We start from the raw sequence: 23,918 nt of genomic DNA, 5'->3' as shown, positions 1-23,918 counted from the left end.
AATACTTTTGAAAAATATGAATCCTTTTATTCATAATTACAATAACTGACCACATGACATGCATTCACTGTACATTATATTTCTTACAATCGTTATGTATAACCGCATGCAGTGCGCTCTGAGCAGCAAACTAAAAAAATATATATCATTTGATCCCCCTACACACACACACACACACAATGAGTAAATGAGTGACCTTAAAAGTAGAACATATCTCATATTAGTGTGGAAAATGAGCACACGGTATAAGTGCATTGATTGTAACCTTTCTAAAATTAGTCTGCGTCTTTACTGAAAGGTTGTGTGATTAAGTCCTTTTTTAATGGTAAAATGTCTACACCCTCGAAGCAAGTGGAAGAGAGTGAGTGTGATTGCTGAAAGATGCCTAAGACAGAAATAAAGTGGTCTAACTAACATCTGGTAATGCATCATAGCAAATCATAGCATGCTAATACATGTGGTCCTCGGGTTACTCCCTTCCATGTTCCGTAAAGAAAAGTCATCACCATGTTTTTGTTACTTCTTGAGAGAGAAGAAACAAACTGACTTGCACCAAAACATGACTTCACTGTCTAAGAACGGAACTTGTTTGTAACCCGAGGACCACCTGTAATACTTTATCTCTTAAACAGCAGGTTACAGTACTTCCTGGTTGATATGGAGGATGACTTGTGCTGCATATGAGAAATTCAGGATTTCTCACTTGAAGCTTCCAAGGTTTGATTTCCAAGTGTTGTGTTCAAACTTAAACAAAAAACATGTCAATCTTGTACAGTCTGGAGAACAAACCTATTTTTTAACCTATTTACACACATTTGCTAAGAAAGTAAGAAGAATAACCAATAAATGCACGAACCGGGTACCCTTCCTGATGCATCTGCTGCAAAAGTGCGTGTACCATTACATCACCGGGGATAAAACCAACTAACATAGTTAATGTAGTCTTTCTGTGCAGTGGCATTGTTGTGTGACATCATATATTGTGCATCTTGATTAATACCTTGGACTTTGAAGCGTTTTACCGTCTGATGGTTCTGATTTCCCAGTTTTCTGGAATGCAGCATGAATGGGGTGTTCCATTTAAAATATACTGACTCATATCAACAAAAACTGAAATTAGATTCAATAATCTGCACCTTTAACCAGAATTGACCCCACTGTGTCATCATTGGCCCATGTGCAACCCACCTAGTAGGTTGTATGGACATGTTTTACAGTGAAAGCTTTTCTCCCAGGATTCACACAGTAAATAACATACTTCATTAAAATCCATTCAGTCTTTGACATGAAATGCCAAATGGGCGAGGACGTGACAGTTTGTTTTTTCCCCAATACACTCAGTGAGTTTGTGTCCCCTTTTCCCATCACAGCCACATCCTCAGTAACAGGAGGCTGCCCAGTGCGCAGGCGTACTGTAGTAGTGCGTGTGGTTGCCGGGAGGGGGCGCTGTTGCACAGATCCGAGTCACAGCAGTGGATGCGGACGCCAGGCAGCTCTTGTTGCTGGCAGTGTCTGGATGTGGCACAGCCGCTGGTCAGGACGATGCCCAGTGCAGCTGTGAGGATGGATGGATGGATGGACGGGTGGAGGAGACAGGTCAGTCATGGAGGAGTGACTTGCTCAGCAGGAAAATAGCACCAGTAAGCAGTAAATACTGCAAGTGTGTAATTAGTAGAGCATCTTTAAGGTACACTACACAAGGGAAGCATTTAACAGACTGTTATTTGCACTTAAAAAACAGGGATAGTCCATTTTGTAATGTCTAAGCATGCAATTAAACCATAAAAACCTGTCTCGCCACAAAACACGGCCTCAATGCTATAATTATGAGTATTTGGAAATTCCAAAATCCAACCTGACATTTGCTGGACACAAGGAGCTCAGAATCAGGACTTTGTGTCAGTATATTGCACGTCTGCTTGTATTAATTTGTCTTTTTTACCTATTTGTCTGGCAATAATTCTTTACATAAACCTGGGACCATCCACACATTGATATCTTACAAATATAATATATATATTGTATACTATATATACTGTATATTAGTGGGGCAAATTATGTTTGAATATTTAGCATGTAAACAGCCAGACATTCTAACAACAATAAAAGAGAACTGTCTTTTTACGATAATTACTTTTAGGCCTGTTGTTTTTGAAGACTTACTTTTGCCCAATATGAGACTGAGGGCAGGAAGAAAACGGAGTGGAGACTGTAAAATACAATATCGTTAACGATTTAATTTTATCCAAGAGGAGACTGAGGGCAACAGGAAACTGGGGTGTTGCAGCAAAGTGGAAAGTATATTTTTTTTCGGGGTTGTGGCTAGCAGGGACTCATTTTATCCAAGAGGAGACTGAGGGCAGCAAGAAAAAGGGGCACTGCAGCGAAGTGGAAACTGTGTTTCTTTCTAGGATTGTGGCTACTTGGGACTATTTAATCCAAGAGGCGATTGAAATGGCGACAAGAAAATGGAGCACAGCAGCAAAGTGGAGACTGTAGAGTAGAATATCTTTAAAGATTTAATTTTATCCAAGAGGGGACTGAGGGCAACAGGAAAACGGGGTGTTGCAGCAAGGTGGAAAGTATATTTCTTTCCAGGATTGTGGCTAATGGGGACTCATTTTACCCAAGAGGAGACTGAGGGCTGCAAGAAAAAGGGAGTCTGCATCAAAGTGGAAAGTGTGTTTCTTTCCGGGGTTATGGCTAGTGGGGACTCATTTTATCCAAGAGGAGACTGAGGGCAGCAAGAAAACGGAGCGCTGCAGCAAAGTGGAGACTGTAGAGTACAATATTGTTAAAGATTTAATTTTATCCAAGAGAAGACTGAGGGCAACAAGAAAAAGGGGCACTGAAGCGAAGTGGAAACTGTGTTTCTTTCTAGAATTGTGGCTACTTGGGACCCATTTAATCCAAGTGGCGGAAAATGGAGCACTGCAGCAAAGTGGGGATTGTGGAATAGAACAATGTAATTTTAATTCTCATCTTGTGGTTGTTCATTTTATACAGTTGGAGACTGATGGCAGCAAGAAAATGGAGCGCTGCAGCCAAGTGGAGACAGTGGAGCATAATACTACAATCACTTTCAGACTTCTGACAGTTGGAGTCCTCATTTTATCCAAGAGTAGACTTGAGGTCGGCAAGACAACGCACTGCTGCAGCCAAGTGGGCTTTTCCTGGGCTGATTGTATTCCAGAGGGCAGCTGATTGAATACTTTGACAAGATGTTTGTCACTCTGTGTGATGTTGTCAGCCTTGTCGTCTTAGCCTGCAAAGGTGCCTCATCAGCCCTTTGGGCCACGAGCGGCTCCTCCCGGACTTGTCAAGCGAGGGAACATCTGGATGCTCCACGCTTGTGTGCATCAGCAGCTGACCATCAGCGCCCTGGCTGAGGACGTCCACATCCTTCGTTTGACTTCCCATCGGGTGACTTCTCATGGACTCGCCAGGGCGACTAAAAAGTTATGTAACCCGCCTTGTCGCTAGCTGAATATTCACAGAACAGCGTAGACGGGGAATATTTGCATTAAAGTACGATTAAAAATGATTAAGCCAATGTCGTCTGGCACGCCACAGTGCATTCATCACCATTTAATAAGCTGCGAGCTTGCCCATAAATATTCCCCTAACTTGAGCACATTATCTGCTTTAGAGAACAAAGAGGACAATACAGCATCATCCTGCGACACAAAGCGCCAGAGATGAAGTAATAACAGCATAGTGTTGAATTTCTGTATGCTTTTGCTATATTTAGCTAGCTTACTTGTCATTTTCTATTTCCCAGAGCTGATATGAAGTAGTGACCTCAGTTAACCAATTAGTTAGTTGCTCGTGTGCTGTGTGCCACCAGCATCTTGCATTGTGACCTGATTTCAATGCTGGTCAATGGTGGAATTAATCCCTTTCACTAACACTAACAAACAACAATGGAGGAGAACAACGAGGGTTTCTGTATTATACATAATTCCATCTAGGATTGGAGGGATACCAAAGACAGAAATAGATTGGTTTCACTGCAGCAAAGTGGAGACTATGGAGTATAACGCTGTAATTCTTCTAGACTCTGGGCTGTTGGAGAATCATTTTATTTAAGCGGAGACTGAGGGCAACAAGAAGACTGAGCCCTGCAGTAAAGTGGAGACTAATTTCTGCTCGTGTTGTGGCTGTTGAAGACTTCATTTTATTCAAGCGGAGACTGAGGGCAACAAGAAGACTGAGCCCTGCAGTAAAGTGGAGACTAATTTCTTCTCGCGTTGTGGCTGTTGAAGACTTCATTTTATTGAAGCGGAGACTGAGGGCAACAAGAAGACTGAGCCCTGCAGTAAAGTGGAGACTAATTTCTGCTTGTGTTGTGGCTGTTGAACACTTCATTTTATTCAGGCGGAGACTGAGGGCAACAAGAAGACTGAGCTCTGCAGTAAAGTGGAGACTAATCCCTTTTCGCGTTGTGGCTGTTGAAGACTTCATTTTATTCAAGAGGAGACTGAGGGCAACAAGGTGCCGACTGTTGAGTAGAAGACTTCTAGGCAAGTAGGACAAGCAGACAAACAGCTGAGTAGCAACATCTTAAAGCTAAATAAAGATGCTAGATGCTGTCCAGTCATGATGCCGTACCTTCAATGCAGTTTTTTGGGAGGTTACCCACAGCCACAGCTATTAGTGCCAGCATTTTTAGATCAATTTTTAGACTCCCGCTATAAACTTAACTTTGTGTACAATGCTTGGCTAAATTCTCATAGCAACGCAACCTTCTTCACAACCCTTCAATAGTCATTATCAGCACTGCTTGAGGGTTTGATACTTGTAAAAATTTGAGGGGTCAAGGGAGACCGTGTGAAGCTGGAGGGGTAAATAAATTATGTAGAATGGAGGTGCACTGGGGGCACGGGTCAGTGGAGGGTGACAAAAAAAAAGCCTGGCGGTTGCTTCTACTCATTTCATTTTGCTTTGCAAGGAGTAATTGACTCACTGCTCTCTGTCTTGATACAGAAACGGTGCTTGAAGCCCTTGTGTGAGTGGGTGCAGGTGAGCACCTCCGGGTTGGAGCAACCCACGTCCACGTAGCGCTGGCCCTGGATGATGTTGCAGCCATAGCACTGCAGACCCTCCACTGCACAAGACAAAAGACGAGGATGACAATGAGGTGATACTCTCATTCCTGCTAGGGTGCGCCTGTGGGAAAGGCAATAAGCATAAATAATCATAATCATAATAATACAGTTGTTATTGCTGCAGGAGCACACTTAACAAAACGGGTGACATAATCAAGTCTAATATAAGTTGAACCCTCCATGACCGTTACATGCTTTATGTTGTATAATTCTAGTGGATTCCCACACAATCGTGATTCAGCATTCATAGCCCTGCAAATTTGCTGATTTAAAAAAAAAAATACGGGTAAATTGTACAGTATATGGGCTGCATGCGATCGTGTGGTTAGCGCGCAGGAGACCCGGGTTCAATTCCACCCTCGGCCATCTCTGTGTGGAGTTTGCATGTTCTCCATGTGCATGCGTGGGTTTTCGCCGGTTTCCTCCCACATTCCAAAAACATGCTAGGTTAATTGGCGACTCCAAATTGTCCATAGGTATGAATGTGAGTGTGAATGGTTGTTTGTCTATATGTGCCCTGTGATTGGCTGGCCACCAGTCCGGGGTGTACCTGAAGACAGCTGGGATAGGCTCCAGCACCCCCTGCAACCCTCATGAGGATAAGCGTTGAAAATGAATGAATGAATGAATTATTACAGTATACATGTACCACTGTTTTTGACATGTTTCATGCATTTAATAAGGGTGCGAGGCATCATTAGGGCTTAAACCTGGACTGTGTAGTGAGTGAACAATGGCACTTGAAGAGAGATGGGGATAGTTCTGGACCCGAATAATAATTCCAGTTGTGCCAATATTTTATCGCACGTTTCTTTGAAATCAGAGGAGAACGTCCACGTTAAGCTATCAGGAGGATTTGCTGGGCGAGGGAGGGGACCCTTGTGACATTTTTATGGTCTTATCAATGACTCACATTTTTTTTGCCATTCGCTGGTGGTCCTGGGGCGTAACACCCACATAAAAGGGACCTCTACGGTATTTCATTTTCACACAAAATAAGATTAAGACACTACCTTTGCAGCCCATACTTGTATGTGATGAAATATATCATGTAACAATGACAGGTATGTGTACAATACCAGTCAAAAGTTGAGGAACATGCTATTCTCATGCTATTCAATGAGAAGGTGTGTCTGAACCCTCGAGTGGTACAAACATCCGGCCTACATAATAGAAATAGATTTGAAATAAGCCACAAAATCAGGAAAGCTGCAGTAATGATGACATGCAGGTTAATTAAAGCAAGAAATGGCTTGGTGCTTTAGGAGGAGATGATCGAAAAAGTCCAAAGGATTGGTCTTCAGGCGTATTTTCTTATTTACTCTCATTTTGAGTGACAACCATTAGAATCACTGGCGATCGTCTCTTCTCTTCTCAAGCTTTGGCCTGACTCATTTTAAAGCCGTGCCTCTTAGCAGCCTGCACACACTGAAGGCGACCATACAGGCTTCCTTCTCCACTGGTGAATCAAAGGATTTGCCCAAAACAGCTGCAAGGCACACATAAAAAAAAAAACTTCCAGAAACGGAAATATAGATATCTTTCAGGAATCGCAAGGTTCTTTTTATGATTTGCTCAGTGCAAGAAAAGCCTGGCCCCAAGCCACGGGCGGCTTAGGAAGGCTTTGTCTGTGAATTCAAACCTATCCACACACCTGTACCCGACCCGCCAAATCCGCCAAACACACAAGATGGAAGATCAGCTTTTGGTTGAAAGCAATCTGCCCTTTTTGTGGTGTTGGTTGGGTGGTGGTGGTGGTGGTGGTGGTGGTGGCGGCGGCCCCGTAGATGACACGAGCCTCTCGCTGCCTGGCTTCTGCTAAATAGCTAAAGCTTGGATGGAGCTTTCAGGAGGAAACTAATCCGGCTGCAAATGCTCTTACAAAAATCACTTTTAGAAATCTGCTGGAATCAATGTAAGGCCACCGCAGTGACTTAAAAAAAAACATTTAGGAGGGATGTGTCGTGTTCACCCTGTTGGCTGTTAAACGCTGCTATCATCAACCTGGATTTCCTCGATTGCCTGCAGGGGGAAGAACCATTCAGGTCATCAATTTACTGTAGTTTTTGTGAAAATCTAATATTTAACTAATTTAATTACAACCTTTTTTCAAAAGCCGTCCTTCTGGGTACTAGCCGTTTTTGATTTGGACTGATTTTTCAAGGCATTTTTTTTCCGCATTAACTGCCTCACAAATGTAAAACAAAGTCTGTCAAATAAAAACACGGCTATTAAAAATGACAGTTTTTAAAAACCCAAAATAAAAGGCATGTAGGATCTCATGTGTAAAAGGACGTGGGCTACTGATGTCATTCAAAATGTGAACACCTGGCTAGCTAGCTAGTGAGAGGCTAACATTAGACTGAAGCAAACCACTGCAATGTCAAAACCGTGAAAAAATAGTACAAAAATGAAATAAAAGACACGTCTCAGATGCACGTCATGCATATTGTTGATTGTCTCAAACGTGTAAAAGGAATTTAACCACTCAGGTCATTGAAAATGTCTGCCTAGCTAGTTAGCAGCTAAAATTTGCGGCTAATGTTAAGTGGCAACAAACCACTGTAAAAAGAAGTCAAATAAGCACTAATAAAATACTCTTTGAAGATTTTCATCATAAAAATAGACATCATGTATCAAGTTAATCATTAATTCAAGCATTTACACGCTCTTTAACACCTTTAATAACAAGTCAAATCTTAGCGGCTTTGGACTCTTCAGGTTCCACTGCAAGTACTTAGCGCAGTAATAAGTCGTCAGAGTGGCGGAAATGAAAAGGACTTAGCGTTTGCCGCAAATAAATGAGGCTCATTTACATGCGGCAAACAAGCTGATTTAACTATTCATTAGCATGCAATGTTGCACACTAGCAGCACTCATGAAACATTGAGCGAGCTGCCCCCCTTATGAGCATTTGTCAACTTAATGAGGACTTACTGGAGAGACGTCGGACTCCCCCCCAGATGTAATTTATTGTGACTGCACAGCAGGTTCTCTCCTGGCAAACATTGATTAATTATAAAGACGTCTGAAAGCGGCGCTACCTCAGTGGGATTGACTGTCAAGGTACTTGTTTTGCAGCCATGATCACCAAAACAAATCGTATTGCTGTGTAATCATTTTCTCTAATGAGGAGGGATGATGTGCATTTAGACCGGCCTGTCTAATTATCCAAAACATTGGGGGAGGGTCACTGATTGTGAAGTTGAAAATGCTATTTTATTGATCGTCAAGTTGTACTGGCAAATGGCTTTTGGGTTCAGGTTTGTTAAATAAATTTGTTGAATAAATAACATTTTCAATAAATACAGAAATTTATCATTAAAATAAATAAAATGCTAACTAAATAAGTTGTAGTTTTGGTCATGAAATAAACCAGTTGTGAAATAAGTAAAAATAAATAAAATTCTCATCACCTAAATGAATTGTTTTGAAATTAGTAAATCGGTCATTGAATAAATAAAATGCTCATAAAATAAATCAATGTGTTATGGAATAAATGGAATGGCCATAAAATAAATAAATCAGTTGTCATGAAATAAACCGATAATTTCATTATATTTCACATCTCATTATGAATGGGACAATGTAATGAATCATATCACATTTGAATTGGCTTTATATTACCGGTATTATTACAATATATGACCATTTTTATGCTAAGTCAATGTGACCCAAATTCTGGAATCCTGTATATTATGGTGTTAAGCTTGTTGCATCGCTACGAAGTCACCACCGTCACCAACAACAACCTAATCCCGTATCGATCTTTTTTTTGGTTGTTTTTTTTCCAATTCAATTTAATATTCTGGATTACTATTTTGCCATGTAAATATAATTTTGTTTATGCATATTATATAATTCCAAATAGCGTCCTTGAGTAATCCCTTTTTAAACGATGCTGTACTTGCAGTTCGCCGCCTCATCTCATTACATCCATTTAATGGACTTTTCCGTATTGACAAACACAGCGTCACGAGGTCCCTGGAGTGTTTTTTTTTTTTTTTTTTCAAGATCAGAGGTGATGTAACTCCAGAGCAAACAATGCAGCAACGGCGTCGTTTTGCTCTTTATAATTTGTCATTGTTTATCCATCCCCCGCCCCCCCCAACTCCCAACTCCAATCGAAAGGAAAGGTTACAGCAAAGCCTGTGCAGTCAAGTCAATTGCTATGACTCTATGGGGAAATTTAGGTTGGCAACTATGGATGTTTGGCATGGATTTGGAGCTCCCGGTCAATTACATGTGGAGCAAAAGCGTATTTGCTACAAAAATGGGACTGCTCATGATACATACTGTGGTAGTGCATGATGAAAATTCACATTAATCAGCTTTGAAGTGCCACATTCTCCTAAACAAACACACTTTTACATGCATTGTTTAAAATGACACTATTACCTGCACAACTTTGTATTATTACCTAATGGATTTATTTGCCCTTGCAGTTTATAAGCTTATAAATAAAGATTAAAACAAGCAAATGCATCTTACTGACCTTGTGTCAAGCAGAGCGCCAAGATAAATCCAAGCCCGTACACCAGCCAGGTGTGTAAAGTCATGGATGCAGCACAGTACATATAGTGAGCAGCTCTCATTTACTCGGTTACTCGCTACTGGTTCAAAGCCGCGGATCTCAGTGCCACTTTTGGGAGCGACTGCCAGCGAGAGCGTCCGGGCGAGGGAGGGGAGGCAGCCATGCAGGCAGGGAGGCAGGCAGTCGGCTCAGGCAGCCACTCAGGCAAAAGAGATGATGATGATGATGTGGATGAGGAGGAGGAGGAGGAGAATATGTGAGTGAACTAAATAAATGAATGTCTTACTTGGTGCTCATTCTGAGGCTGCAAAAAAAAAAAGTCCTCTCATCGAGAAGATGAATGGAGCAATCAATTAGGATTATTTCCTGATTGCTTCCATGTTACCGTGCGTTAAACGCTCTAACTAGGATGGTGGTTGTGTGTTTGTTTGGTGTGTTTGCATGTATCAAAACATACAGTACTTGCAAACATATAAGGCAGGTTATCCACGCTCACTTGCACAGTGGCGGGAGTAAATTCTATCTAATCAAGAATTAAAAAGTAAATCCTTTCTAAGAGACTGTAATGCCACCGGATAAGGCAGGCTTTGTGCTAAGCTCCCTACCCCGACCAAAGCCCTGTTAGATAGACAGATCCTCACTCTGATTTTTTTTTTTTTTTTACCTCCATATGTTTGCATCATGCAGATTTCACTCATGAGGGCTCTTTTTTTTTTATAAACAAACTCATGGAATAAATAAAATAGTTATGAAATAACTCAATTGGTCATTAAATCAATACAATTTTAATTGAATAAATATGTAGTGAAAAAAATAAATCAGTCATGGAATTAATAATATGCTTACGAATGAATTAAATCACTAAATTGATCATGAAATAATAAAATTGTTATTAAATAATGCTTTCTCCGGGTACTCCGCTTTCCTCCCCTATTCCAAAAACACATTATGTTAATTAGACTCCAAATTGTTCATAGGTATGAATGTGAGTGTGAATGGTTGTTTGTCTATATGTGCCTTGTGATTGGCTGGCCACCAGTCCGGGGTGTACCCCGCCTCTTTCTCAAAGTCAGCTGGGATAGGCTCCAGCAAAATACATCGATGTTTGGATGTCCCGATCTGACCTTTAAGATCGGGGGTCAATCCGCTGCATTTATTGAAGATCGGATAATATCGACTCCTGCCACGATATCGTCCCGATCCGGTTGCCGTATCACGTTGGCAACTAGGCCACACACCAACATGCTAGGTGCGGTAATACGCTTCAATGCTGGTTCGCGCGAGAAGAAAAAGCAACATGTCCGCGTTGCACTGTTTTGACATTAGCTTAGGTATGAGGCTTTGTAGCTACAGTGGTAGTTGCCCCTCGTTGTCATGGTGTGGTGAGCTCGCACAGAAAGTGCTGCTCTAACCGTTTGCTGTTTCGACATTTTCAAATCACGTCAATCAAATTAAATCATTAAATTGTTCCTAAAATCAATAAAACAGTCATTAAATGAATAATATTAAATAAGCGAATAAATTGCCATAATCCGTCATTGAATACATAAAATGCTCATTTCTTTTTGCACATTTTGTCTTGACGTGCCTTCTTTTGTGTTTCTTCACACTTGGCCGAGCTCTGTGTTTGTTCCCTCTCTGCTTTTTATTGGTGACTCATGTTTGGGAGTGCATGTGTGTGTGAAAAGGAGGAAACAAGGAAGGCGAGGAGACATGCCAGCAGTGTGAAAGCAGATGGTGACCAGATACAGTTAGGGCTACTTGACACTACGTGTCACTCGGTTAACCGCGCACGCCAACCTAATGAAATGTGACGCCGTGTGAGAAATAATAGGAAATAATAAGGCTTATTATTGTGCTTTGCAATGCTGGATGGACACCATGTTTCTTCAGAAACCTGACTCTGTTGTAGTAGATGCCTGGCCTCTAATCGCTGTATGTGGCGTCCATTTTAACAAATAAATGCCTTACTTTTCTCACCGTTAAGTAAATGAACGCCCTAATTGAATCAATGTTTTTGTCAAAATTGTAGCACCTACCATTGATGGAGGATAATATTTCCTCAAATACTGGCCTCCACTGAAATAGACACCCATACCCCAATTAATTACCTTTCTTTCCTTTAATCTCACCTCTTACTCTCTGCAATTGAGTAAACAAATACCCTCAGCGACTATAGATGCCGTGTTTCCTCAAATAGTGCTGGAATTGACACCATGCCTCAAAGAATCCTTGTGTTGATCGTTCATGTCAATACCAACACCTTGTTTTTGTCGCTCTGAAAGGAAATAAACGCCCCAATTGAATCAATGTTTTTGTCAAAATTGTAGCACCTACCATTGATGGAGGATAATATTTCCTCAAATACTGGCCTCCACTGAAATAGACACCCATACCCCAATTAATTACCTTTCTTTCCTTCACTCTCACCTTTTACTCTCTGCTATTGAGTAAACAAATACCCTCAGCGACTATAGATGCCGTGTTTCCTCAAATAATGCTGGAATTGACACCATGCCTCAAAGAATCCTTGTGTTGATCGTTCATGTCAATATCAACACCTTGTTTTTGTCGCTCTGAAAGGAAATAAACGCCCCAATTGAATCAATGTTTTTGTCAAAATTGTAGCACCTACCATTGATGGAGGATAATATTTCCTCAAATACTGGCCTCCACTGAAATAGACACCCATACCCCAATTAATTACCTTTCTTTCCTTCACTCTCACCTTTTACTCTCTGCTATTAAGTAAACAAATACCCTCAGCGACTATAGATGCCGTGTTTCCTCAAATAATGCTGGAATTGACACCATGCCTCAAAGAATCCTTGTGTTGATCGTTCATGTCAATATCAACACCTTGTTTTTGTCGCTCTGGAAGGAAATAAACGCCCCAATTGAATCAATGTTTTTGTCAAAATTGTAGCACCTACCATTGATGGGGGATAATATTTCCTCAAATACTGGCCTCCGCTGAAATAGACACCCATACCCCAATTAATCACCTTTCTTTCTTTCCTTAACTCTCACCTCTTACTCTCTGCAATTGAGTAAACAAATACCCTCAGCGACTATAGATGCTGTGTTTCCTCAAATAGTGCTGGAATTGACACCATGCCTCAAAGAATCCTTGTGTTGATCGTTCATGTCAATACCAACACCTTGTTTTTGTCGCTCTGAAAGGAAATAAACGCCCCAATTGAATCAATGTTTTTGTCAAAATTGTAGCACCTACCATTGATGGGGGATAATATTTCCTCAAATACTGGCCTCCGCTGAAATAGACACCCATACCCCAATTAATTACCTTTCTTTCCTTCACTCTCACCTCTTACTCTCTGCAATTGAGTAAACAAATACCCTCAGCGACTACAGATGCCGTGTTTCCTCAAATAGTGCTGGAATTGACACCATGCCTCAAAGAATCCTTGTGTCGATCGTTCATGTCAATACCCACACCTTGTTTTTGTCGCTCTGAAAGGAAATAAACGCCCCAATTGAATCAATGTTTTTGTCAAAATTGTAGCACCTACCATTGATGGAGGATAATATTTCCTCAAATACTGGCCTCCACTGAAATGGACACCCATACCCCAATTAATTACCTTTCTTTCCTTCACTCTCACCTTTTACTCTCTGCAATTGAGTAAACAAATACCCTCAGCGACTATAGATGCTGTGTTTCCTCAAATAGTGCTGGGATTGACACCATGCCTCAAAGAATCCTTGTGTTGATCGTTCATGTCTATACCAACACCTTGTTTTTGTCGCTCTGAAAGGAAACAGAACGTGGTTTGTCATGCACAGGTGCACACGGACACATTTTTAGATTAGATTAGATTAGATTAGATTCAACTTTATTGTTATAGCTCATGTCACTGGTACAGGGCAACAAAATGCAGTTAGCATCCAACCAGAAGTGCAATTTTACAAGTACCTTAGTAGTAAGTAAATGTAGAAATAGAATAGAGCTGTAAATGGACAGATCAATGTACAAACTATAACAGGCTATGACTATAATACAGTGAGGATATGTGCAGGGATATAAATGACTATAATATGGCTATTGCAGATTATACAGATTATAAACAGTATGCACAGTATGGATGTGACAATATATAATAACAGTAATATGTACAGTATTGAAATGAAGTGACTATGCTACAATGTGGCCAAATGATGACCAAACGCCAGTAGTTTCAAAGCTGACTCAACATGCAGTTTGTGTCTAACCCCCCCACACACCGCCTTGCCGTCCTTATTTGTATGATATTATATATTTATATTCCCGCAGAGCCCGCTCCGGCGAGTGGTAAAGCCGTGAAAGAGAGCAAGGGAGTGAAGGATGGAGATTTGGAGGGGAAGAGGAGGTCCAGCGGTGATGATGAAAGTGAGTCTTTCCCCGAGCTGCTCCTGACTTATCTTGACACACAATAGCGACTTTACATTTCAGTTCTCAGTCCAGACTGACAGGAGGGAGGCTTTAAATTCTTGATGAAATTGCAATTAAGACAGCAAGCAAAAGAAAGAAGTGAAGCCGCCGGCGGCGGCATGGAAGCCACGACAAAAGAAAGAAACAAGGATGTGTGGAGGAAATACATGAAAAGTTAATTTTGCTCTTTGGGCTTTTTTTTTTCTTTCTCCCTCTGTCATCACATATAACCTTCTACTAAAGAGTGGAGAGGCGATGTACTTAAACATGGACATTCTCTTTTCAGTCATTAGCAATAATGACCAGAATATTCTACATGGAGGCCAAGTAAAAGCAAAATGTTGAGGGCTTTAGCGGCTGATTTCACCCTTGGGGAGGATGCAGCTTTAATTCTTTTATCATATTATGGCTTTAATGCTGCCACTCGCTGCGCAGTTGAAGGCCTTTCAGCTGCAAAGGGCTGAAGGTTTCTACGTGCCTGTGCAGTTTTACACCAAAGAGAGCGGCAAAGCTGGATTCTCCTTACGCAGCACAGGAGGAAGTGTTAGCCTTTTTTTGCTTTATTGCCTTTTAATCATCTTTTTCGCTGCCACATCCAGCAAAGCTTTATTGGTACTATATTACTTAATACTCCCTCGGGTACCCAATTCTACATTGTGGCCATCTAGGAGCGTGCATTTTAATTATTCTTGTTATATGGACCGGTTTTTGGCCCTCTGTATTGACTTGTAGACTTTAAAAGCTTTCCAGTTCTTCCAGAATCTGCACCTATTCAGCTGTATTTCTTTGGATTTCTTTGGATTTGGATTAAGTATTCCACAATCACGAGTGCCAGACTTCTGTTTTGTGCCGCTAGCAGCGAACGGTATAGGAGTTGATCATAAACGGCGATGTATCTTTTTTTTTAAATGTAAGGTTTTAACATACAGACATATGTGTTTGATTCCGAATCCGATCCAGAAGTAGAGCCTGGACAGTCTGATGTTTCTCAAGACGTTTGTCAATGGTAAGGAGCTTTAGCATCGGTAACATCGGATATGGCCACTAATTGGCTATTAATTGGCTATTAGCAACCCCGCTCCCTGTATGCACACTCTATATTGCTACACAGACAAGCGATTTTGATTCATGACTTACACAAAATAAACACATTTAGGACACTGATGAACTGTTACTTACTGCTTGACCTTCTTACTCTTCCACACCACCAAGTAACGTTGGACTTCAGCAAGTTTATAGGCTAGTCCAGTCCAGTATGAAATACCGGTGACCGATTTTAGGAACTCCAATCACTTATATTATTCAACCACCATATTATTTTTTGTATGACTGTGTTTGTTTTTGTTTTAATTCTGCCTAGCAACAAGTGACAATACAAACATGTGAGCAGGAGGAAAGAAAGCAGAGGAGCAATTACCAGTAGATAATGTACGAGTTTCTCCTCTCAGCATCTGAAGATGCAATAAGTGGCCTTCAGATTTAGTGTGCATGGCTGCTCTGTTCCTGCTCCTAAGGTTCAAGGGGGGCGGGGGGGGGGGGGCACTGCCAAAGGCCCCCATCACCATCTGCTGCTGTCACTAGGGGTAGCGGCATCATATTCACACATAGTGCCGACATTTATAACTAATGATGACTTATTTGTGAGAGAAATAGGAATTTTAAAGAATGTTTTTGTAGTTTGCTTTCTTCTCGGTTATGTCACAATCACTTCATAGGATTTGCAGCTCCAGAGTTGATATTTCCTCCCAAGAAGCAAAGCAGAATCAAATATTATGAAAAGCTGTTATCAGATGTCTGACTTGAATGCACCCCATGGATCAACAGCGTCTGGCAACCGAATATTTGAAGGTCTAGCCTGGGGGGGGACATGTCTTGCTAATATGCAGCTGTGCAACATCATTTATTTTTTAAAAGGGTCGCTAACTGGTAAATAAAAGTATCGATGGAGCACTGTTTGTTGTCTTTTTCACAAACGTCAACTCAATAATCTCTTAATTTAAACATTCACCCTCAATCTTGACGGCTTAGAGGCGGCGGCATCTGCTTCCCACACGCACTCGGCTCGGGAAGCAAAAAAAGAAAGCAAAATTTAACCTGAGACGTGCTGACATCTGTTTCCCTAATGACTTGCATTCATGCGCTCACTACTGGTGAGTATTTAGCGCATTACCATGTTCTCGCTGACACACAACCTGCACCAGCTTGTTTTTTTTTTTTTGGTAAAAGGTCATACACTCACCCGCTCTGTGCACAGCTTAGCCTGGCCTACATTGCCTCCTGATGAATCAATTTGTTATTTATAGGGAAATCAAGGATTCAAAACATGCTAGTTTTGCATGCTGAATCATAAGCAAGTGTCACGTCATTAAATGCCAAGTGATTCAGGGGCTAGTTCACACCAAAACAGAGATGACGATCACCTCAGCATTGCTTCAGTCGACCTTTAAAAAAAACAACAAATGGTGTTTCAATGCATCCTGTTTCGTGTATTTATGAGCCTGAAGTCCCTGAAACAGATTTGGCTCCAGGCCACTGTAGCCGGGCTCCGCGGGGGGAATATGAATGGCATTAGCTGCGGGCTGTTGCCATGGTGTTGACTTATTTACTGTACATCAGCCTCAGCCCACTGACTTCAAACAGTACGTTTTGGCTGCCATATTAGTGTCAGCGTTATCATCCAAAGGACACATTTCCACTGGGTGATTTAAAAGAAGACGGAAAAAAACAACACTCAGTGCTCGTAAACAAGATGAAAGTTGAAACTGCCAGCCATAAATTCATATTTTCTTATTAAAGATTTCTCAGTAAAAAATAAACGCCCCAATTTGAGAGCCCCCACTTGAACAAATAAAGACCCCACCTCAAATAGACACCTCTTTGTTATGTTAATGTGTCATGCCTTAACTCTAATAATGGAAACCCATTATATTCTGCAGGTGAGTAAATTAATGCAACCAGAGATGGATGCATGGGTTGATACCATATTTTCTTATCGCTCCAATAGAGGCCATAAGTAAATAAATAGTCGTACCCCAAATAGACACCTAAATGTTTTCTATTATGTTGTTAAAAAATGATTTCTACCATGTTAGACTCATTAACTGCAATAACAGAGGTCTAGTACTCTCTGCAGTTGACTAAACAAGCATCCCAGACCACTACACGAGGAAACATGTTGAAATAATATTCTGACTACAGTTTAAAATGCAGTCACTCTTGAAAACAACACTAGAACATTTTTTAAGCTCATCAACGCATCAACTGCACTTCCCACGGGAGGCGATGAGTGGCGGTCGAGAGCAGCAATCAACTCCCGGCAGCCAAGAAACAGAAGAAGAAAAGGAGGGGAAAAAACCTCACACGTGTTTACAACATGGCGGCCTGATTCGACTCGCCGCTTTTCAACATAACATGAAGTCTTTAAACTAGATTTTGTTCTGCTAACACGTCGCCTGAAAGCTTAAGAGGAACAACTTCAGCAACGTCAACATGGCGCAGAAGAAGAAGCTGACCAAAAAGAAGAGAAGAGAGCCAGAGGTGGACTCTGACGGCGGAGACTTCGAACTGGCTGCTGAAATCAAAGACGATGATCTAGTAAGTGTTCGGGAACCGAAATACCGTGAAGTTAATGACTTATTGAAGCTCTTTGAGTTGTTTAAACTGCGTAATCAATCTGCATACGATAAGGTAGTTGTGTAGGGGGTATAGCTCAGTGGTAGAGCATTTGACTGCAGATCAAGAGGTCTCCGGTTCAAATCCGGATGCCCCCTTAAATTATATTTCCTTTTTATTTATTTGACTACCTAAACTTTAGTTATTCCTTTAGGTCCTAAAGGAATAACTAAAGTACTTAAGAGATAGTGGAAAAGCTTGACAGATGCCACGAAATGCGCGTCCCTTTGTTGACATTTACATTTGTGTAGTTCAACTCGGTAACACCACAGTCAGAATCAAAGCATTTGCAGTATATTCATGCTGGTAATGATAATGGTTTAATTTCATTTGAACATGCATCAGATTACAATTGAGTGCATCACATAATCAGTTGACAGTTCCACATGTCCAAAAGGAGTAGGAAGAAGCAAAGCTTATTAAATCCTACCCCTCCATCTGGTACTTTTACAATCAGTAACCGTTACATTTGTTCACTTCCTGCTATCGTAATATAGTTTAAGGGTTTTTTTTATTTTTTTGTCACGTACCGAAGTACGAGGTGATATGAGCATCCAATGACATAATGGGTACCATAGTAAGTGTCAATATAGTGATATATATAGCACATCATGACTGGTTCAAGACTCTTCATCCTTGTATTTAGCAAACATCAACTGCTTGTATTGTTTCTTGAATTCGCTCACCGTTGTGCATTGTTTAAGGGTCTTAAAGAATGAGCAGTAATTCATTATTTGTTAAAGTAAAACTCCATAATTCCACAGCTAAACATTATGTTGATGGTTATACTTGATGTTGTGTCTGTGTTGTTGTTTTTTTTTCAACAAACCTGTCACTAATGTCTCTATTACAGCCAGGGAGGAAGCTGTTGCGGTTCCCAGCCACTTCAGACTGCCTGTCGGATGTGGAGCCCGACACCAGGGAGCTGGTTCGAGCCCAGAACAAGAAGAAGAAGAAGTCCGGAGGCTTTCAATCCATGGGTGAGAGAGAGGATAATAAATATACAGTACATGACACAGTGTGTCTATTTGGAAACTTGCTATGGCTCTTTAATGAGGCAGAAGTACTTCTAATCAGATTAGCATCACAATTAATTAACTTTGTTTTGCCATGTTTGTGTCTGGTTAGGACTCTGTTACCCGGTTTTCAAAGGAGTCATGAAGAAAGGTTACAAAGTTCCAACTCCAATCCAAAGAAAGGTAAGACTGACCACATTCAGCATCTTTCAATAACACAATAACCGCCTCCTCCTTCGTATTGCAGACTATTCCAGTCATTTTGGACGGCAAAGATATCGTAGCCATGGCTCGGACAGGCAGCGGAAAGACGGCCGCCTTCCTGGTGCCGATGTTTGAGAGGCTGAAGGCGCCGCAAGCCCAGACGGGAGCCAGGGCTCTCATTTTGACCCCCACCAGAGAGCTGGCTCTTCAGACCATGAAGTTCACAAAGGAGGTACCCGACAAAAAGCAGGCGGTTGCATTAACTTGCTCGACAAAAGACTGAAAACGCCTTCTGTTGTTGTTGTAGTTGGGTAGGTTCACCCGCTTGAAGACTGCACTGATCCTTGGTGGAGACAGGTGTGTTAGTCTTGTTGTGTAACTTCTGCTTATGTGATTGTTGCTGTGTGCTTAACTGGAGTTGTGTGTCCTCTCCAGAATGGAGGACCAGTTTGCTGCACTGCACGAAAACCCTGACATGTGAGTAAGAGCACAAGTTTCAGCTCACTCATGTGTGACTCTAAGAAGCGCTATTAAGGAGTCGGACTAGAGGACGCCAAATTGATGAATTCTCTTTTTCTCCATTAGAATCATTGGTACCCCTGGTCGTCTCATGCACGTCATCCAGGAAATGAACCTGAAGTTGCAAAACGTGGAGTACGTGGTGTTTGATGAGGCCGACCGGTACGTCAACGTTATGATTTCCTTCCTTTCTTTCTCAACTGTGTCAGCGCAAACATGCTAATGCCATTCATCTGTTCAGGTTGTTTGAAATGGGCTTTGCCGAGCAGCTCCAGGAGATCATTCGGAGGCTTCCTGACACCAGACAGACGCTGCTGTTCTCCGCCACTTTGCCAAAACTGCTGGTGGAGTTCGCTCGAGCTGGTGAGATCTTGATCTTGATCCTCTGCGTACTGGCTGCTAGTCGAAAATATAAGTTGATAGTTCATTTAATGTACTGTGTCTGTTTTTCACGACCAGGGCTGACTGAACCTGTACTGATTCGTTTGGATGTGGACTCCAAGCTCAGTGACCAGATCAAGGTAAACGTCCACGAGAGTCATAGTTTTGACTGATTTATGACAGCATCCATCTTGTGATCCATCAGCTGTCTTTCTTCCATTTACGAGTGGATGACAAGCCGGCCTTACTTTTGCACCTCCTGAGGAACGTGGTTAAACCTCAGGAGCAGACGGTGGTCTTTGTAGCCACCAAACATCACGTAGAGTACCTTAAGGAGGTAAGGCACGATAGCGTAGCTTCTCCCAGTCTCCCGAGTGTTTTCTGACGCCCACCGTGATCTGCAGCTGTTGTCGTCAGAAGGCGTGGAGTGCGCGTACATCTACAGCGCCCTCGATCAGACGGCCAGGAAGATCAACATTGGGAAGTTTGTGCACCGCAAAGCCATGGTGCTCCTTGTGACGGATGTCGCAGCTCGCGGGATAGACATCCCCCTGCTGGACAATGTCATCAATTACAACTTTCCCTCCAAATCGAAGCTCTTCTTACACAGAGTTGGTGAGTAACTTTGCCCCCGATTCTTTAGAAGACAACTTCTGTGGTGATGTACGTTATATGAGAAGCTGAGGGATGCCGTTGGGATGTATTGTGGCTGTTTCCGATCCAGTGGTTACATATCGATCTCCTCAGGTCGTGTGGGCCGAGCGGGTCGTAGTGGCACCGCCTACAGTATGGTCTGTGCTGACGAGATGGCTTTTGTGTATGACTTACACCTTTTCCTCGGGAGACCTGTTCACCTGGCCACATTGGAGCACACACCAGGTAAGACGTTTTGTGAGATAAAGAAGACGTTTCTAAAATGATCATAGTAAAAGCTTTTTCTGTCCTTCTCTGCAGATTTAGATGGAGTCTTTGGTCGCGTCCCTCAGAGCATCCTGGACGATGAAGGGGGCAACCTGATTACGGCACACAGCAACTCCATGGATCTACAGAACCTGCACCGGATATCTGAGAACGCCTACAAGCAGTACCTCAAGTCTAGACCCAACCCCTCTGCAGAGTCCATCAGACGAGTGAAAAACATGGATGTGTCCTGCATGGCCGTCCATCCCTTACTGGGTGCGTTTGCAGTAAGAGGGTAGAGGATGATGGTTCTCTGGTAAAAGTCCATAACGGCTTCTTTTTTAGGTTCTGGTTTGGAGAAAACAGAATTTGAGCGCCTTCAGATAGTGGATGCTATCAAGGGCTACAAAACCAAAGCGGTGAGTCTGCATTCTTGATAATGACGGATTCTCCCATCCAGACGGTGCATGTTGCATGAACATGTTTTTTCTTCTCTTCTAGACCATCTTTGAAATCAACTCCAGCTGCAAGACGCTTGCCAGTGAGGTGATGCGGGCCAAACGCTCTAAGGACTCGAGGCTGGTGGACAAGTTCAGCAGGGACAGAGAAAATCTGGCTGCAGAGGGACGCCTTCATCGGACAAACGATATTGCTGCGGACGAAGAGGCGTCCGATACTTGCAAGGACGATGATGCACTACAGGTAAGATCGTAGTTTTAGTAAAAATAAGCCAAGCGGAGGCCAGCCTGCTAAAAGGTTTTTTAAGAGGTACATTGATTTTGTTATTATGATGAGTAAAGTTAGTGATGGGACTTCTTACTTTCCAGGAGGTCTTCTCGGAGGTGGTCGGGGGAAAGCGGAAGATCCATGAGAATGGAGGAGAAAACCGTCCAAAGAACAAGCGAGGTAGACAGACGGGCAAAGATGAGGAGTACTACATCCCCTACAGACCGAAAGACTTCAACTCAGAAAGGGGGTAAGGCTGTCACCCATACGACGTTCCATCAGACGGGCGCTTCACACGCTGACGTTGTCATCTCAGGTTAAGTCTGAGCGGAGAGGGCAGCGCCTTTGAAAAGCAAGCATCGTCTGCCGTCCTGGACCTCATGGGAGACGAGGGAGACCGATTGAACCAGCACAAGAAAATCATGAGATGGTAACGTTCAAAATGTCATTTTGAAATGTATTATGTTTTCATGCCGGGCTGCACAGCGATAGAGTGGTTAGCAGACCCGAGTTCAATCCCACCCTCGGCCATCTCTTTGTGGAGTTTGCATGTTCTCTCCGTGTATAAATGGGGTTTCTCCGGATAAAAACATACTAGGTTAATTGGCGACTCCAAATTGTCCATAGGCATGAATGTGAGTGTGAATGGTTGTTTGTCTATATGTGCCCTGTGATTGGCTGGCCACCAGTCCGGGGTGTACCCGAAGACAGCTGGGATAGGCTCCAGCACCCCCCGCAACCCTCGTGCGGATAAGCGGTAGAAAATGAATGAATGAATGAATGTTTTCATTCCTTTATTGATGAACATTGTGGCACCTGCAGGGACAGAAAGAGGAAACGTTTCATCATGGAAACAGGAAAGGGGGACGAGAAGAAGAAGATAAAACTGGACGGTGGTCAGGTCATCAACAACAAGAAGAACAAAAAGAACTTGTATCCTTTCATTCATTATTTCAGGTTAGGGAAAACCACAAGAGACACACACGTGGCCCGCACGTATTTTCAAAACCACAGACAGCACAGGAAGTCCGTAGGAAGAAAATTGGGATGAAAATAATTTTCTGCATGCACGCAGGAAAACCTTGCATGCAGCGATGGCAGTGACCCTTGCATGTGTTGCATTGTGTACATTACCAGCGGCTCCTCCCGCAGCACAATAGTGGAAATGTTCTTCTTAATCACCTCGCAGCTATGAGGAGTGGAAGAAGAGATACAGGGTTGATGACGGTGGGTCAGGCTCGGATGGAGAGGGAGGTGCAGGAGGAGGAGGGAGGAAGCCAGCAAGAGGTATGTATGATATCTTCTGCCATTATGACTTTTAGTTTTCTTGCTCTTCACTGTGACCCAAATAATCCCTCTCAATGTGGATCTTTAAATACTCTTCTCTCATAGCGACATAATATATGTCACTATTTTTCTTTGAAATTATTTTATATTGTTTACACTGAAAGAATAAAATAATGAAAGTTTTGTTTGTGTCTTGCAGGGCGTGGCCGTGGTCGCCCGAGCTCCTCTGGACCGCAGCGCTCGTCGAGCGGCAAAGCCGTGCGCTCCGAGCTTAAGTCCAGCCAGCAAATCCTGAAGCAGCGTAAGAAGCGAGAGAAGCACCAGTTCCTGCAGAGCGGAGGCCTTAAGAACCTGCGCAATAAGAACAAAAAATGGCTTGCAGAAGTTAAGAAGTCTGGTTTTGGTCGCGGCGGACACAAGAAGGGGAAGATGAAGAAGAGACTGTGAGGGGAGGGAGAATGAACGTTGTCATTATGATGCCCGAAATCTTAAGTATTCTGATAGTGGATACAATTTAAGATACCCTACTTTGGACTCTAAGCGAGAATATTTTGTCAATTAAATGTTTTAGGTGTGTCTGAGAGCGAACTGTGTAAATCATGGAAATACAGGTATAAACAGGCCAGTTTTTGTCATGTCGTCATTGTAAATCAACTACGCCCCCTAGCGTCTATGATGGGCACTTCCGCATTTCACCACCTGTTGTCTCGCTTGGAAAGTATTAAGTAGATTAAATGTTTTCAAAGTAGATTAAATGTTTTCAAGGTAGACCCTTGTCATTCAGTGTAAAGATAGATAACCAATATTTGTTTCAGGATATTCTTGTGAGGCAGCATAGGACGACAATTTTACTATAAAACGTACAACACGCGAGTATAGGTACGGAACATGCTAGGTCGCTAACGTCTAATTTAGCGTCAAACGATAATTTCTGCTAAAGTCGGTAAACAATCGTATGGTGACAGCAAAACTGTTTTGTAAGTGAATTCAGTCTTTTCGAAAGCTGTCTTCAATATAAATCTTAATTGTCTCGATTGTTACTGTAAGCCAGGGCCCTGCAATACCAACGATGGCCACCAGAGACCACTGTTGTCTATACTGAAACCCCTCCTGCATAGTAGGTGAGTGGAAAATGTGCA

The 23,918-nt window shown here is 42.3% G+C and overlaps 2 protein-coding genes, 1 long non-coding RNA gene and 1 other non-coding gene across 4 annotated transcripts; 3 read left to right on the top strand and 1 right to left on the bottom strand.

Annotated features, from left to right (window-relative positions):
- Positions 1-2: 2 nt before the first annotated feature.
- On the bottom strand, positions 3-9,847 carry LOC131106239 (uncharacterized). Its single transcript, XM_058055131.2, has 3 exons — positions 9,604-9,847; positions 4,967-5,107; positions 3-1,555 (listed from the first exon to the last, which is right to left on the bottom strand). Exons 1-3 carry the CDS (start codon positions 9,701-9,703, stop codon positions 1,365-1,367), a joined length of 432 nt encoding a protein of 143 aa, XP_057911114.1. The 5' UTR covers positions 9,704-9,847; the 3' UTR covers positions 3-1,364.
- Positions 3,176-15,539, top strand: LOC131106248 (uncharacterized). Its single transcript, XR_013629253.1, has 3 exons — positions 3,176-3,458; positions 4,987-5,140; positions 13,937-15,539. It is a non-coding gene; the product is annotated as an uncharacterized LOC131106248 (long non-coding RNA).
- A 1,873-nt stretch (positions 15,540-17,412) lies between these two features.
- On the top strand, positions 17,413-23,402 carry ddx54 (DEAD (Asp-Glu-Ala-Asp) box polypeptide 54). The gene is made up of 20 exons (XM_058064333.2): positions 17,413-17,668; positions 18,600-18,726; positions 18,875-18,945; positions 19,010-19,198; positions 19,274-19,323; positions 19,402-19,443; positions 19,552-19,647; positions 19,727-19,848; positions 19,945-20,006; positions 20,072-20,203; positions 20,271-20,481; positions 20,614-20,745; positions 20,821-21,042; positions 21,112-21,185; positions 21,268-21,468; positions 21,594-21,742; positions 21,809-21,922; positions 22,315-22,425; positions 22,682-22,779; positions 22,979-23,402. The coding sequence occupies exons 1-20, from the start codon at positions 17,564-17,566 to the stop codon at positions 23,224-23,226; spliced, it is 2,556 nt and encodes an 851-aa protein (XP_057920316.2). The 5' UTR covers positions 17,413-17,563; the 3' UTR covers positions 23,227-23,402.
- Positions 17,773-17,844, top strand: trnac-gca (transfer RNA cysteine (anticodon GCA)). The gene has a single exon. It is a non-coding gene; the product is annotated as a tRNA-Cys (tRNA).
- Positions 23,403-23,918: the final 516 nt, after the last annotated feature.

This window comes from Doryrhamphus excisus, linkage group LG10, assembly GCF_037039965.1.
Source record: "Doryrhamphus excisus strain RoL-2023G ecotype Guam linkage group LG10, RoL_Dexc_Guam_v1.1, whole genome shotgun sequence".
NCBI classification, from domain to species: domain Eukaryota; kingdom Metazoa; phylum Chordata; class Actinopteri; order Syngnathiformes; family Syngnathidae; genus Doryrhamphus; species Doryrhamphus excisus.
Note: the sequence above shows the minus strand (reverse complement) of the source record. Positions and strands in the feature narration are given on the sequence as shown.